This window comes from Argopecten irradians, chromosome 10 (assembly GCF_041381155.1).
Source record: "Argopecten irradians isolate NY chromosome 10, Ai_NY, whole genome shotgun sequence".
NCBI classification, from domain to species: Eukaryota; Metazoa; Mollusca; class Bivalvia; order Pectinida; family Pectinidae; genus Argopecten; species Argopecten irradians.
The window spans coordinates 28,147,207-28,162,523 of NC_091143.1; the positions used below are offsets into that span (position 1 = coordinate 28,147,207).

Sequence of the window (15,317 nt, forward strand, 5' to 3'; positions counted from 1 at the left end):
TTAAACAAACATATTTCAAAATCATCCACAACATCAAATCAACATATAGTACCCAACTGAAATCTACATAGTTAATATTAAAACTTTTGTTATTGAAATCAATTATGGGAACATGAAATATCGATATAAACTAGTTCGTCTAAGGCTGGAGTTAAAAAGAAAATCAGAGAATTACCATGCCTAACTTAATGACTCATGTGTTAGTTTGGGAGGGATGTTTATATTTATTCACAATAATGTTAATATACCTTGAAAAGAAAGAAAAATTTGAAAATCTGTAAAACACCTGCGGCCATATAGGGATTGGATTTCGTTTTTAGGTCATCTGACCCGAAGGGTCAGGATGACCTATAGTCATCATGTTTCGTCCGTCGTCGTCCGCCGTCCGCCGTGCGCCGTGCGCCGTCCGCCGTCCGCCGTGCGTTAACTTTTCACATTTTGAACTTCTTCTCAAGTTCTACCAGTGCAATTTGGCTGAAACTTGCATGAAATAATCCTGACATGGTCCCGACAAAGTGTTGTTATTTTTCGGGTCGATCCCAAATCAAAGATGGCCGCCACAGCCGCCATCTTGAAAACACATTTTGAACTTCTTCTCAAGTTCTAACCGGTGCGATTTGACTGAAACTTGCATGAAATGATCCTGACATGGTCCCGACAAAGTGTTGTTATTTTTCGGGTCGATCCGAAATCAAAGATGGCCGCCACAGCCGCCATCTTGAAAACACATTTTGAACTTCTTCTCAAGTTCTACCGGTGCGATTTGGCTGAAAATTGCATGAAATGATCCTGACATGGTCCTGACAAAGTGTTGTTATTTTTCGGGTCGATCCGAAATCCAAGATGGCCGCCACAGTCGCCATCTTGAAAACACATTTTGAACTTCTTCTCAAGTTCTACCGGTGCGATTTGGCTGAAAATTGCATGAAATGATCCTGACATGGTCCTGACAAAGTGTTGTTATTTTTCGGGTCGATCCCAAATCCAAGATGGCCGCCATAGCCGCCATCTTGAAAACACATTTTGAACTTCTTCTCAAGTTCTACTCGTGCGATTTGGCTGAAACTTGCATGAAATGATCCTGGCATGGTCCTGACAAAGTGTTGTTATTTTTCGGGTCGATCCGAAATCCAAGATGGCCACCACAGCCGCCATCTTGAAAACACATTTTGAACTTCTTCTCAAGTTCTACTGGTGCAATTGGCTGTAACTTGCATGAAATGATCCTGACATGGTCCCGACAAAGTGTTGTTTTTTTTCGGGTCGATCCTAAATCAAAGATGGCCGCCACAGCCGCCATCTTGAAAACACATTTTGAACTTCTTCTCAAGTTCTAACCGGTGTGATTTGACTGAAACTTGCATGAAATGATCCTGACATGGTCCCGACAAAGTGTTGTTATTTTTCGGGTCGATCCGAAATCCAAGATGGCCGCCACAGCCGCCATCTTGAAAACACATTTTGAACTTCTTCTCAAGTTCTACTGGTGCGATTTGGCTGAAACTTGCATGAAAATGATCCTGACATGGTCCCGACAAAGTGTTGTTTTTTTTTCGGGTCGATCCCAAATCAAAGATGGCTGCCACAGCCGCCATCTTGAAAACACATTTTGAACTTCTTCTCAAGTTCTACCGGTGTGATTTGACTGAAACTTGCATGAAATGATCCTGACATGGTCCCGACAAAGTGTTGTTATTTTTCGGGTCGATCCGAAATCCAAGATGGCCGCCACAGCCGCCATCTTGAAAACACATTTTGAATTTCTTCTCAAGTTCTACTGGTGCGATTTGGCTGAAACTTGCATGAAATGATCCTGACATGGTCCTGACAAAGTGTTGTTATTTTTCGGGTCGATCCGAAATCCAAGATGGCCGCCACAGTCGCCATCTTGAAAACACATTTTGAACTTCTTCTCAAGTTCTACCGGTGCGATTTGGCTGAAAATTGCATGAAATGATCCTGACATGGTCCTGACAAAGTGTTGTTATTTTTCGGGTCGATCCCAAATCCAAGATGGCCGCCATAGCCGCCATCTTGAAAACACATTTTGAACTTCTTCTCAAGTTCTACTGGTGCGATTTGGCTGAAACTTGCATGAAATGATCCTGGCATGGTCCTGACAAAGTGTTGTTATTTTTCGGGTCGATCCGAAATCCAAGATGGCCACCACAGCCGCCATCTTGAAAACACATTTTGAACTTCTTCTCGAGTTCTACTGGTGCAATTTGACTGAAACTTGCATGAAATGATCCTGACATGGTCCTGACAAAATGTTGTTATTTTTCGGCTCGATCCCAAATCCAAGATGGCCGCCACAGCCGCCATCTTTAAAACACATTTTGAACTTCTTCTCAAGTTCTACCGGTGCGGTTTGACTGAAACTTGCATGAAATGATCCTGACATGGTCCTGACAAAGTGTTGTTATTTTTTAGGTTGATACAAAACCCAAGATGGCAGCCACAGCCGCCATCTTGAAAACATATTTCGAACTTCTTCTCAAGTTCTACCGGTGCGATTTGGCTGAAACTTGCATGAAATGATCCTGACATGGGCCCGACAAAGTATTGTTACATCTCTGGTTGATCACAAATCGAAGATGGCTACCATGACACTATAATCTAATTAATTTCCTATATGTTAAGGCCCTTGTGCCTCTTGTTTGAAATAAAATTTGTTGAAAGAAATTGAAAATGATCCTGACATGGTCCTGACAAAGTGACACCATATATAATTAATTTTACTATTGCCAAGGTAGTCAGATGACCGTTAAGGCCCTTTGGGCCTCTTGTTATGTTAACCATGCTTGTATGGAGCAATTCCTCTAAGAATATATTCGTATGTAAAATGCTAGGTATTTAATTTTATAAGATTCTTTAATATTAAAGCGGAAAGTCGCTAAACCGACTTTTTATTTAGTCCAGTATACAGATACACGAAGTATAAAACATTTGTTGTCATGGTGACATACGTAGTCTGTATTAAATATAGAATATTATTTATCTCTTTCTGTGTAAGACGTAGAAGAGTTTTTGTTCCTCGTTTTGTAACATTAATGTCGAGCGTAAAAAGTATTATATCTCTATTTATCTTCTTCTTATGAAATTCATTTTAAATCTTCCGTTTACCTATTCTTAGTATGTCTCGTTCTGATCGCGATTTACTCCTGTGGTTCACTGCTTTCATATTAGTACTTCGTCCCTTTTATTGATGAAATCACTGCAGTTTTTTCATGACTAGCTTGTTTCGTGACCGATTTTTTTTCTTATTATTAACATCTGCCCTAGATAATAATTAAACACTGCTAGGGTTCACTGATTTCATTTTAATACGTAGTCCCTTGCTGAAATCACTGGTGTTTTCTTGACCGACATTTTCTTATTGTAACATCTGCCCTTGATAATACGTTGTCGCTTTCATTGCTGAGTTGGGTTTTTTTCGTAACCGACATTTCATATTGTTGAACATTTGCCCTAGATAATAATTCAACAATGCTATTATGATATTAAGTTTATCCTACGCCATATAACGTGCTAGCATCTGCCATATGTATCGTAGACCACACCGCTGGTTCCGCCAGGTGTGCCTTTAGCCGTACAGTTAGCAGAACCACCGTCATCATGTAACCATTTTCAGGAGATAACTTTATGTTTTTAGGCGTCAGAGCTTATTATTTCCTGTTAAATGCAATAAAATATTCATCAACAAATTATTAAATCAAAATGTTGGATACTGATGATATTTAGTGCGATATGGCTATAATGTGCACTGGATTACCCAAACGACCGGGAGTAGACCACGCCAAAGGCAACTGTTCATGTAGTGCTTCATTCAGTACGGACAGCGTAGAGTATCGGGTTTGTTCTGTGATATTGTAATATTATTATCAAAGTACCTAATTGACCTGACACTTATCAAATTACTAACCGCCCTTCACCATTCACCCCGTCTTTGTGAGGTATCACATACATGTAGCTTATGTCTTTATTGAATTGATACAAATCAAATCTTCACCAAAAACCCGAATACTACTGATCACTCAGTTTGTTAATATGAAAAGCATACACACTACTTGAATTGGCATTCAAAATAATGTTTATAAACGCTGCCTGATGAAGAAGGTGTTTCTATTTCTAACACTTTATTCCAAATTTGTCTGTTATATTGACACAAATGACACAAAATCAGTATGTCAGGCGCAAAAATGGGTTTCACAGTTAGCAATTCAACTAAATTGTATTTTGTTGTAAAACATTTCATCAGCTCCTTTACCGGTCGACGTTACATCTTTTTCATCCAAGTTTTATTATTTTACATTCCCAATGTATCAAAAGAGATGTAAAATAAAGACAAATGCGTCAGCCATATATGTACATGGTGCCATGGTATTAGCTTATTTTAGTAAACAGCGCGACATTGCGTGCCGAAATTTGATAATGTTCCATTTAACCTTGTTGACTCACCATTCTTTTTGTGACTCAAAACCTCAGCGTTTCACAATATGACTAGATAGTACTAGTTTGTAATGTAAGTGTGCGTGTTTTCTGATACATCAAACGTAGTATTGTTATGACTACATATTACTCTCGTAAGCATTTCAAAAATTATTCCACATATTGATGATTTCCCGTGCATCAAAACCAGCTGCATGACGCTCTTTCACGGCCACCCAGCCTTCTCTTCCATTACACGTAAATTACAGGAGTGTATATACATGTACACGCGTAGTTATCACCTGACCAGCCCCTTCACACCCCGTACCTCCCAAATCACACTCCGCCATTCACACCAATTACTACTCCGCGTGTTTCTGAAATGAGTGCCACATGTGCCTGTTGTCTTTGCCTCCGCTGGTACACACATCGTTACTGATGACTGGTAGCTGGTATGTTAAAGAGAATATGATGACTTCCCTTCGATATCTAGAGGCCCTCCCTCATAACGCAACAGCGATTCCATTTAATACTTTGATACTAATGTTTTGTGAGGCAGTCATGGCCATACTTAAATAAATATCTATTAATATTAGTTGTTTGATTGTAAGAGTACAATCGGAAGTGTAGAATTTCCATTTTTACATTGAGTGTCTTTAGGCTTTGTGTATATTTTTTCAGGCATGTCTAGAAACTGGATGACGTTTAAACTTGTTATTGACTCTACAATTATTTTATGATTTGGTCTTAAGATCATTAAACAGTCTTGGTTATCAATAGACCTTGCTTTTTTGTTTTGACATTCATATTTTTTGTTATGAAAAAGTTGTATCACATTAAAGTAACGATACTTTGTGTTTGCTGGATAAAATACTAAAGTTTATTTCACGACTTTTGGCTTTGAGTCTATTGAGCCCTTCTTGATGTTTCTCAGTGAATTTCACCCGGAACCTCACGTTTTATACGCTTATATCTAGTGTATGACGTGACGATAATTTCATCTGTCTCACAAAGCTTAACTACAGTTTTTAGAACTACTTACAATGCAGTTATACATTATCAATAGTGTTGTCAGTTTCATAAATGTATCAACACAGCAGTATCTATAGGATACCGAATGATTTCTTTAAACTTTTAAGTATATAATTAATATTATTTTATTTCGAATAAAACACGTAAACATAACAAATCAACAAACATACAAAGAAGATTCAAATTATGTTTTCTTGACATTAAGTTCAAAATATCATTAAATGGACAATCATACCGATTCCTACAATAATTAGGATAACTGTACTGTGTGAGTTATATCGTAACTGAGCGTGTGGAAAACAATGACCGCGCAAAGATAATAACTTTGACTTTAATCTATGTCTATCGGTCAGATCCTCTGTCATAAATTGTCTTTCTTGGTCTCTTTCAGTGCTGACGGAAATTACGAGGTGTCGTATGAATCTAATGTGGTGCTAAACTACACAGGAAATCATTACTGGATCCCGCCGGCCATTTACAAGAGCTCGTGTACCATAGATGTCCAGTACTTCCCGTTCGACCAGCAAGAATGTGAGATGAAATTCGGGTCCTGGACGTTTAAAGGCGATCAGATGAAATTTTACTTTTACCGAAACATGAGCACTCTAGACTTCACAGACTACCTCAAAAGTGGAGTTTGGGACGTGATCGACTGCCCTGGCCGGATAGAACCGGGCGGCAACGACACAAAGTCTATGGTCGTGTTTAAATTCATTCTAAGGAGGAAAACTTTGTTCTATACCGTGAATCTTATCATACCATGCGTGCTCATCTCTTTTGTGAGTGTATGTGTGTTCGCTCTGCCGGCAGACGCGGGAGAAAAAATCACCCTGTGTATATCCATTTTACTTGCATTAGTTGTGTTTCTCCTCCTGATTTCTAAGATTTTACCCCCGTCGTTAACCATCCCTCTGATTGCCAAATATCTCCTGTTTACCTTCATCATGAATATTTTCGCCATTGTTTGTACAGTTGTTGTTATAAATAGAAACTATAGGACTCCCCGAACACATAGAATGCCTTACTGGATCAGATACGTCTTTCTAAACATTTTACCCCGATTTCTTTTGATGGAACGACCAGACCACGATAAACGCTGGAGGAAACCGGAAGAAGAAAAAAAGGAAACACGAAAAATGGAAGGTAGTTCAACGGAAGTGCATAACACACTTCCGGTGAATAAACCGTCCGGGGTATTAGAGTTGACGGAAATACATCATCCAAATTGTCGTCTAAATCCCAAGCCGACGACGGTGGACTACAACGCCGACCGTGACGGCAGTCAAATACGGTACCGGATGTCAGCGGAAGTGATGAAAGCGACGGAAGCCCTCAGGTTCATCACACAACATTTAGAAGTGGAAGATGAATATGCAACAGTAAGTACATACGCACTTTTACCAGAATGGCGTGTATTTCACGAACATTTCAACACGTAATAACACCAAGTGGCGTCAGCCAAAGGAGTGATAATTAGGCTTAAAGAAGAATTAGAAAAGTGCAAAATACAAACGAGGATCGCCGCCTAATGACAGAACACGAAATTAATTTCCTTGGTTTTAATTGGAGAAAAACTTATTACTTCCTGACTTGATAATTAGAAATATAATCACGGAATTGTTTTATATGCACTACTTGAGAAATTTCATATGTTTTGAGTATGCGCATTAGCGATGGAATATATTAATGTATTTTAAAAACTTTTTTTAAATTACACTTTCAGAAAAACATAACATTTGTTTCGATTGTTTAAATGAAGATTTTTATTTCCAAATTATTTTATCATTTCAGATTTTAGATGACTGGCGATATGTTGCTCGTGTGATGGACCGATTGTTGTTGTACATATTTCTGATAGTGACTTTTGGAGGGACCGTGGGAATCCTTCTGCAGGCCCCACATATCCTCGAGTATGTGGACCAGGATGAGATTATAGACCAGTTTAAAAAGAAATGGGGCTGATGTTACTTCCGGTCAGAAATTGCATGAATACCCACAAATGTCTGAATTGAGAGACGCCAACACATTTCCACTTCGCACGCACATGAGCGTCAGCATGTGACGACGTCTGGTGCGGGGTCAGGGGCCACTACCAGTACACGAAATTTGAAAAGCAAAATGTCCCTCGGAAACGCAGAAAGATGTTTTTTCTGAAATACACGTAGTTTTGCTCGTACTGGGGACATGTTTTGCAACGGTAAATCGTGAACTACAAGTTTTCAGCATTCATGACCAAGTGTACCCATACCAACTGATATCTCCCGTACCTGACAGTACAACAGCAGTATTTCGTGGGAATCAAAAAGAGCGAATGGATAATGATAGTGGTATATATTTGAGAATTACATTTTGACTTAATTACGTCATCGGGTGTGATTTGTTTGTTTTCAAACACGTATAGGCGTTACTTTTGTTGAGATTTTGTAGACGATAATGTAGATGTGTGAGAGTTGTTAGGAGCAGCATTAATAATCAGTATGACATCATCGTCATCTTCTTTGACGTCATTTCCCATCCTGATGATTACATCGTTTTATCTTTACCTGACTTTGACCTGTATCGAGCACGAGGCATTGTTTGATGTATTCATATTGGTTTTTGAGATATGCGTGTTGGAACAATCATTTCTCACATATTTGTCCTAAGTTAATAGTAAATAAAACAACTTGGTGATTAATATTTATATATGTTCCTGTGTAGTAAACATTAATGTAATTTTAGGAAAGCAATTGAGAACATTCACTTTGGTGTTTGTATAGTTATCAGAAAGTCATCACTGAAAATAAGAAACATCGAATCAAATTCATGATTGTTATTGTCGTAACCATTCATTTGTCTCATATATTTAGATTTGAATCAGTTTGTTAGCAGAAGATTACCGATATGCTTATCCGGAAAAATACTCTACTGTCAAATCCCTATGCAATGTAAACGGCAAATTTGATGACGTAATACACAGGTTATAATTCGCAAGAGGATACCTTAAACAAGGATATTTTTGCACGTGGACATTTTTGTTGTCAGTTTTCAATCTCTCCGCGGTGTAATATTTTCACGCTGCGTATCTATATTGTAATTATTTATATGTATGTCTTTACATTTGTTGATATTTTCGCGTTTGAATTTGTTGATATTTTCGCGTTTGAATATGTTTGAGGATATTTAATTAAACTGAAATTAGCGAAACTGTCCACTCCGCGAACAATTCACTTTACAGTACATTAACAAAATGGCTTAACATATTATAAACTATTCGCTGGACGAGAATTCTAACCCTGTAATTGGTCGGTATCAGCACTTTGCTGTTAATCAGTGACTTCATCATTTTATTTATTTCCTGAATTTATGTTTTTTTGATAATTTGATACATTCAATTGTGTCTCAATTAGGAATTGGGAGACTATATTTGCAAACTGTTAACAGAAATATGGAGAAACATTTTGTTATATCGTCGAAAACAACGTAAAACAGACAAAGTGTAATGGAAATATGTTTCATTAATCTATTCTTCCTTTTTTAAGATCTACATCGTATCATGATAACGTGTTTCAAATCATACTATTTATTACTTACATTTGGTCAAAAAATGATTTTCGATTGTTTCCATATTAACTCGAAATATTGCAATAAGGATTGTGAAAAATCATGAGTCAGTTAAAATAATATCGTGAATAAATGTGTAATCCAAATATTTTTCAGTTATATATGAAAGAAAAAACAACGATTACTGACATGCATACAAATTAATTAAATACATCAAAGTTGAAATATCTTACTGTACAACGGATTTTCCATTCCATTATTTGGCTTCAATATGTTCAGGAAGAATAATGGCACTATATATGTCACACTTTCATCTCCACTGATAAAGTTAGTGATCATTGTGATTGCAATGTTACCGCCGGTAAATGTGATAAACGAACAATTATGCGTGATCCCAGTTAATTCATAGCAATAAATAATGATATGTAACTTAATACTAAGTAAAAGTTCACATTTATATTAAACTGTAACTTATTTCTTAATATCTTGATAAAATTATACTTTTATCAGTTTGTTCTTTGATGATAATTCTGAAGCAATGCAAGGGTTACAAAAACATTCGTTGTGATGATACACTTCTGACATAAAATACAATATATATTTTTTTAATTTTGCTGAGAATATGTGAACAGGATAAATTCGAATTTTAAAGCAACATTATTCTAGTTGTTTGGTTATATGATGCATTTAAACCTATATTAACGGCAACGATTAGAGGAAAAACAATAAAAAAATTAGACACTAACCATGATTTATTGCAATACCTGTAAAAAGTCTGTGTACATAAACAAATACTTCTCACAAACATATTGCGTGTCTCCACAATCGTAGATTTGGCAATAGTGCTGACGTAATGGTCATATAGCAGCGCCCATGACGTGTTTCCGGTAGTCTGTGCTATGACAGTCCATTGTGTATAATTCATATCACTATATTCGTTATCTCACACAACACAATAAAATAAATAATGTTTGTATGAATTGTTGTCATTTTTCTCTTTCTTTTTATTCCTGCAAATGGCAGCGGAGCAAAATAACAAACAGAACGAAAACGAAAGATATTCTGGGTTTTTTAATGATAATTATTACGATTTGTTTTGTAAACGTTCGTTTAGGTTATGTTTTGCAACCATTGCATACTAAGACCATAACACTATTAAGTGATATTACTAGCAATTTCAATGTATGTATCCTCTTTAAATCTTTTTGTCTTTGATTCATCACACTGCCAAGCATACCTTAGTAATATACTTTAAAATAACGTTTCAAAAAAGTTTCAAAAAGGTAAAAAAAAAAAGATCAATTGAAATATTTCAGTGTAAGGAAATTTCATGTCTTTCAAAACAGTTTTTAAATTAAGTTTGAACTAATTTACAGTGACTCTTCATTGAATTTCCAATGGTTTTTCCACACAGAGAAGAAGGTCAAATATAGATATGACATGTTGACGGTAACTCAGACATACAGGGCAGACACTACGGAAACCCGCCCAACGTGAAGTCTCGTGACAGCCCACTGGTCATGTATTGTTCCCAAACATATAGTTGGCGAGGCGAACATGCATTGGGCCAGGCTAGAGATTTCATTAGTGGTGCTAGAGATTCTCTAATGAAATGTCTTTTCAATAAGCATCTCATCCTTTCCGTAGCGTTATATGACTTTTATCCGTTTTCTTGTTTGGCCATGCTGTTTCAGACTTGCCAATGGCGGGCAGCAATTCAGAAACACGCTGCACGATATTGGCTCTATCATTGGAGATATGAACAGCACATGGTATCAATTACATCGATCACGTGACCTCTGTCTATATTATAAATGACATTTGTTCCACTCATTAGGCTCTTAAGAAATTATAACTTCTTCTACGAACACGTTTCACTTAATACTATGATGAGTGTTCTTGTTTCAGAATTTTGGTAAGATGATCATTTAAGATGCAATATGCATTAAATACATCGATTTACGGATTCGAAGTGACACCAACAACCGAAAGACACTTTAATCACAATTTGGTTAATGGTCAAAATTAATTTCTTTCTTGTTTGCACACCTCTAATCATTAACATTATAACTCTTTCCACAAAATGAACATGGATTTTTTAAGAAAAAGCATGCACTAAATATCGAATATTGACAAATATGATATCATTAACAGTGTAGAGATAGCGTCCATATAATGAAGGTTGTGAAGCTTGTCGTCTTGATCTAGAGTCATGTAGTTGCTACAGATTATACGGAATGATTTAGCGTATTCAGCAGTTTGCTGCAGAGATGTAAAAAAATTATGAAGTCCCAATCGCATTACACTGCAATCTCTCAATGTACACATAACAACCACAGATATATTATCCATGGTTTATTCGATTGTTTTGATGTATAGGTTTAACGTCTTATTAACAACTAGATTCATTTGAGGACGACCTCCCAAGCTTGCAATGTGATACGTGTGTGAATCTATGCATGTCTTGAGAGGATGTAGTATTTATAATGCTATCTCACTCAAGTATGCTGTTAGAGGCAGTGTACAAGCAGTCACTGCTCACACTTTACTGACAAAGGGAAAACCAGTCGTCTCACTCTTTTTATTCCGAGTACCAAGACGGAGCAGAAACTACCACTTGCATAGACCACAGTACCACAGGGATCTGAGAATTCGTTACAGATTATATAATCATGGACAAACCAGAGTGCCCTAAGACCATTTATAGACGTTTCAGAGGTCTAGGTCAAAAAAAGAAAAAAGATCATACTCTACATGGTACTATATACGAGAAGGGTGGAAAGCCTTAGACACCAAATTTCTAACCTGCCTGAAATCAGTCCCATTATGACAAACACCTTGAAGTCATCTAATTAAAAATTTAACTGGCGTCGTGGCCCATATAATTCGGGACGTTGGACATCTATGTAGGCATTTCGCCGTTACAATTTAAACATATGCATCTGTGGAGGTGTTAAGGGAGGCGTCATGAAGAACAGAAAAGATAAAATCCTAAATTTAGTCGCCTTTTTCAGTCATTCAAACTACCACTTGTACAGCTTGCTGTGTCTCGGCCGACACAACCCACGGCCATCCTCATACGAGTGAAACCATTAGCCACACGATGGTAATAGGGGAGACTTTACGAAGATATACCGACACGATCGCAGACACTTCTTCTAGAGGTATTTTAGAAGGAAAATGTCACATGGGAAATATTATAATATCAAGGGGAAACATGACATGGTTTTGACTTGTATTCCAACAGACTAAATACATGTCATCATTTCTGCAAACCTATATTTATAAAAAGAATTATTAACAGTTAAAGATGCTCCGCCGCTGACAAATGGTATTTTTTCACTATCAAAACAGGAGCAGACGATTTAGTATTTTCTTCAGTTACAAAAGTTACTTACTTTATAAAATTACAACCATTGATAAATTTGAGCTTCTAATTTTACTTCAGGTTAAAAAAAAATGAATTTTTTTTTTATTGCATCTCGAAAAAATTCTGTTGCACTATAGCCTTAATGGAATGAAGTACTGATTGCGCATGCACCAAAGGCAAAACTTTGTGTTTATTAGACTTAAATATGCATGAATCAACACCAATTACTGTTCAATTGATTAATATTAATTATGTTCTGTCGGCGATGGAGCGTCTTGAACAGATTTCCTTTTTTGTTTTACAGAACACCTGTAAATTAAACTTGGTGTTAAGTAAAAAAAATAAAGTACTCAGTAAAACTTCAGCGACATTACTATACCTAGTTTAACCAACAAAAAGTCAGTTTTTTGACATTTTACTTACAAATATCCATAATTATGTTTAATTTTCCCTGTGAGATGTGATTACTTAACAAACTTCATTATGTAATTCAAAAAATTAAAATTCAGTTAAAGTTTAGTGATATTACACCAATTTAAACCAAAAAGTCAAAGTCTATAAAAGTGGTAGTTTCTGCTCCTGCTTGGCGCTCAGCATACAGGGAGTGGAACGACTGGTTCACCCGTTGTCAGTATAATGTGACCGGGTGGAGTGTTTTGCTTTGTCTTCGGCGGCATGCGTCAGTGATATAGCACTATAAAAAGGGCAACAGTTCCACTATACAAGAAGACACACCACGAACATGCCACAGTCTCCCAAAACACGCACCTCAAACACCACATACACGCATCACACCGCAAACATGGGAGGCCGTCCTTACATGACCATAGCTGTTAATAGGACGTTAATGAATCAAACAAACAAACAAACACTTGGCTTATGATTATTCATCGTTATGTTTCATTTTTCTGCAATATGTGATTACAGAAGTAATTATGGCATTAGATTGCTATTTGGAAACCTTGCTACCTCTAAGAATATCTTTGAAGTTTATAAAAGTATAACCCAGTATAATGTGTATTAGTTTTCACGATGATAATCATTAATTTTCTCTTCACTAATTTAATTGAAACGTATTCCTTCTACAAAGCCGACTCATGTTCATTAAGAAAAATAACATTTACCACAGTTAATGCTATTCCTGATAACTTACGACATTTCTTACACCATATTAATTAAAATATCTTATTCGACCTTCGTTAGAACATTCCTCAAACTTTTTTTCTATAGCTAAATTTTTTGCGTCAAATTGACATTGCGTAGAAAGTCGAAAAAGATTTATTTTGGTTACGTTAGGGTATACTAGGTTAAACATCCCCTTTACATCCAGGGTAATTTCAAGACGGCCATCCCTGTATATGTTAATGTCTGTATTTCTGACAGATATGTTTTCCATTATCTTCTAATAATTCAATTTTTGCTTGTTACGAGCATTTTCATTGGCTTAAAAATTTACTTTATCAGCCCATAAAGGAAAAAATGGCGTCGCCGTTTATAACGTTGCTTCTGATTGGCTGAGATGACGGCGTAGTGATTTCATAGACAAAAGAGTCCCAAAATGAATTTTGAATATTGAAGAGATTATCTTTAGTAAATTGAATTATAAGGATTAATTTGAATAGATTTTTTATGTTATGGAGATATAACACAAAAATCTGAGTGTACTCTCATCATAAACCGCTTCGCGGTTTATTTAGAGTACACTCAGATTTTTGTGTTATATCTCAATAACATTAAAAAAATATTCAAGTTAATCCTTAAACATTGTTCTTTTCCAAAGCGTTTAAATTGGAGATGTCTTTTTGCCTGTAGATATTTTAGGAATGCTTTGTAGTTTTTAAATTATGAAAAGTAGACAGTGCAATGAACCTGTTGGTCGAGGATTGGTGAAATGATATAATTTACCACAAAATGTAAAATTGACATGCTGAGCTACTTTAAATGTACAATCTATCTTATTAACATACTTGTGCTTATTAGAGTTTATTACAATATCATGCGTTGTTGTAACTGAAATTATGCTCTCAATATTTACACGTGCAAGTCAAGTTGCTACAGAAAAACCAACATTTTTCTCACAGGATTCACAAGATGTATGTGGTGCGATAAACGACAAAGTCATATAACCTTTATCTACATCAGTGGGGAGTAGTATACTTCGCTATTATTCAGTCCTTAAGACATATTGTAGTCACCCCCGGACAAATGTGACCTTTTTCATCTGATACATGGGTAATATGCTCCAGCGATATTAAACCAATGAATTGGTAATTGGAACATCCAACTTGTCATAAGAATTTAGAATGCAAGAAAATCGGTATTCATTCCTTGTTGATTAATATAAATCTTCTCGACGGTTTGATCTCGTGAACTGAAATGGCCACCTCCCTCTATAATGATACAAGTCATCGACCGAGGCCAGTGATCATATTACGATAGTCGGGAGTTTCCTGCTTTGACGACCCAAACATTGGATTGCATGCCCATTCTCCCGGGACTGTGTTTAGGAACGGTACGAACTAGCTATTCATTCCACACCATCGCTTGTTGGTAGACCTGTTTTATCTGATGTAGTCGTAGCTCACGGTAAAAGGTGAAATTGATCATATCATCATATCATTATTTGATAAATGTCATATGTCGATGTGATTGTTTAATCACATCGACATATGACATTTATCAAATAATGATATGATGATATGATCAATTTCACCATGTCCGATTTATAATAAAAACAACCAATATACAGTAGAAATAAAAAAAAACTTCGAAAATTCGAATTGGGAAAACTAGAAAACTCGGTTAAGATGAATTTACCTCAAGGTCAACGTCGAGTTCGAATTAATCGAGTTCCACTGTACATGATGAACAATTAAATATACAGTAATTAACGATAACATACCAGCGATCTACGTGTATTAATATACAATGTCATTTTTTC

The 15,317-nt window shown here is 36.3% G+C and overlaps 1 protein-coding gene across 2 annotated transcripts in view; it reads left to right on the forward strand.

Moving 5' to 3' along the window:
* Window positions 1-9,986, forward strand: part of LOC138333551 (acetylcholine receptor subunit beta-like 1) — a 74,637-nt gene extending 64,651 nt beyond the window's left edge. For both annotated transcript variants that reach the window (XM_069282002.1, XM_069282003.1), the window contains exons 5-6: window positions 5,855-6,842; window positions 7,255-9,986. In XM_069282002.1, the coding sequence (XP_069138103.1) occupies window positions 5,855-6,842; window positions 7,255-7,425 (1,159 nt within the window). In that variant the 3' untranslated portion in view covers window positions 7,426-9,986. The remainder of the gene's footprint in view (window positions 1-5,854; window positions 6,843-7,254) is intronic.
* The last annotated feature ends 5,331 nt before the right edge of the window (window positions 9,987-15,317 follow it).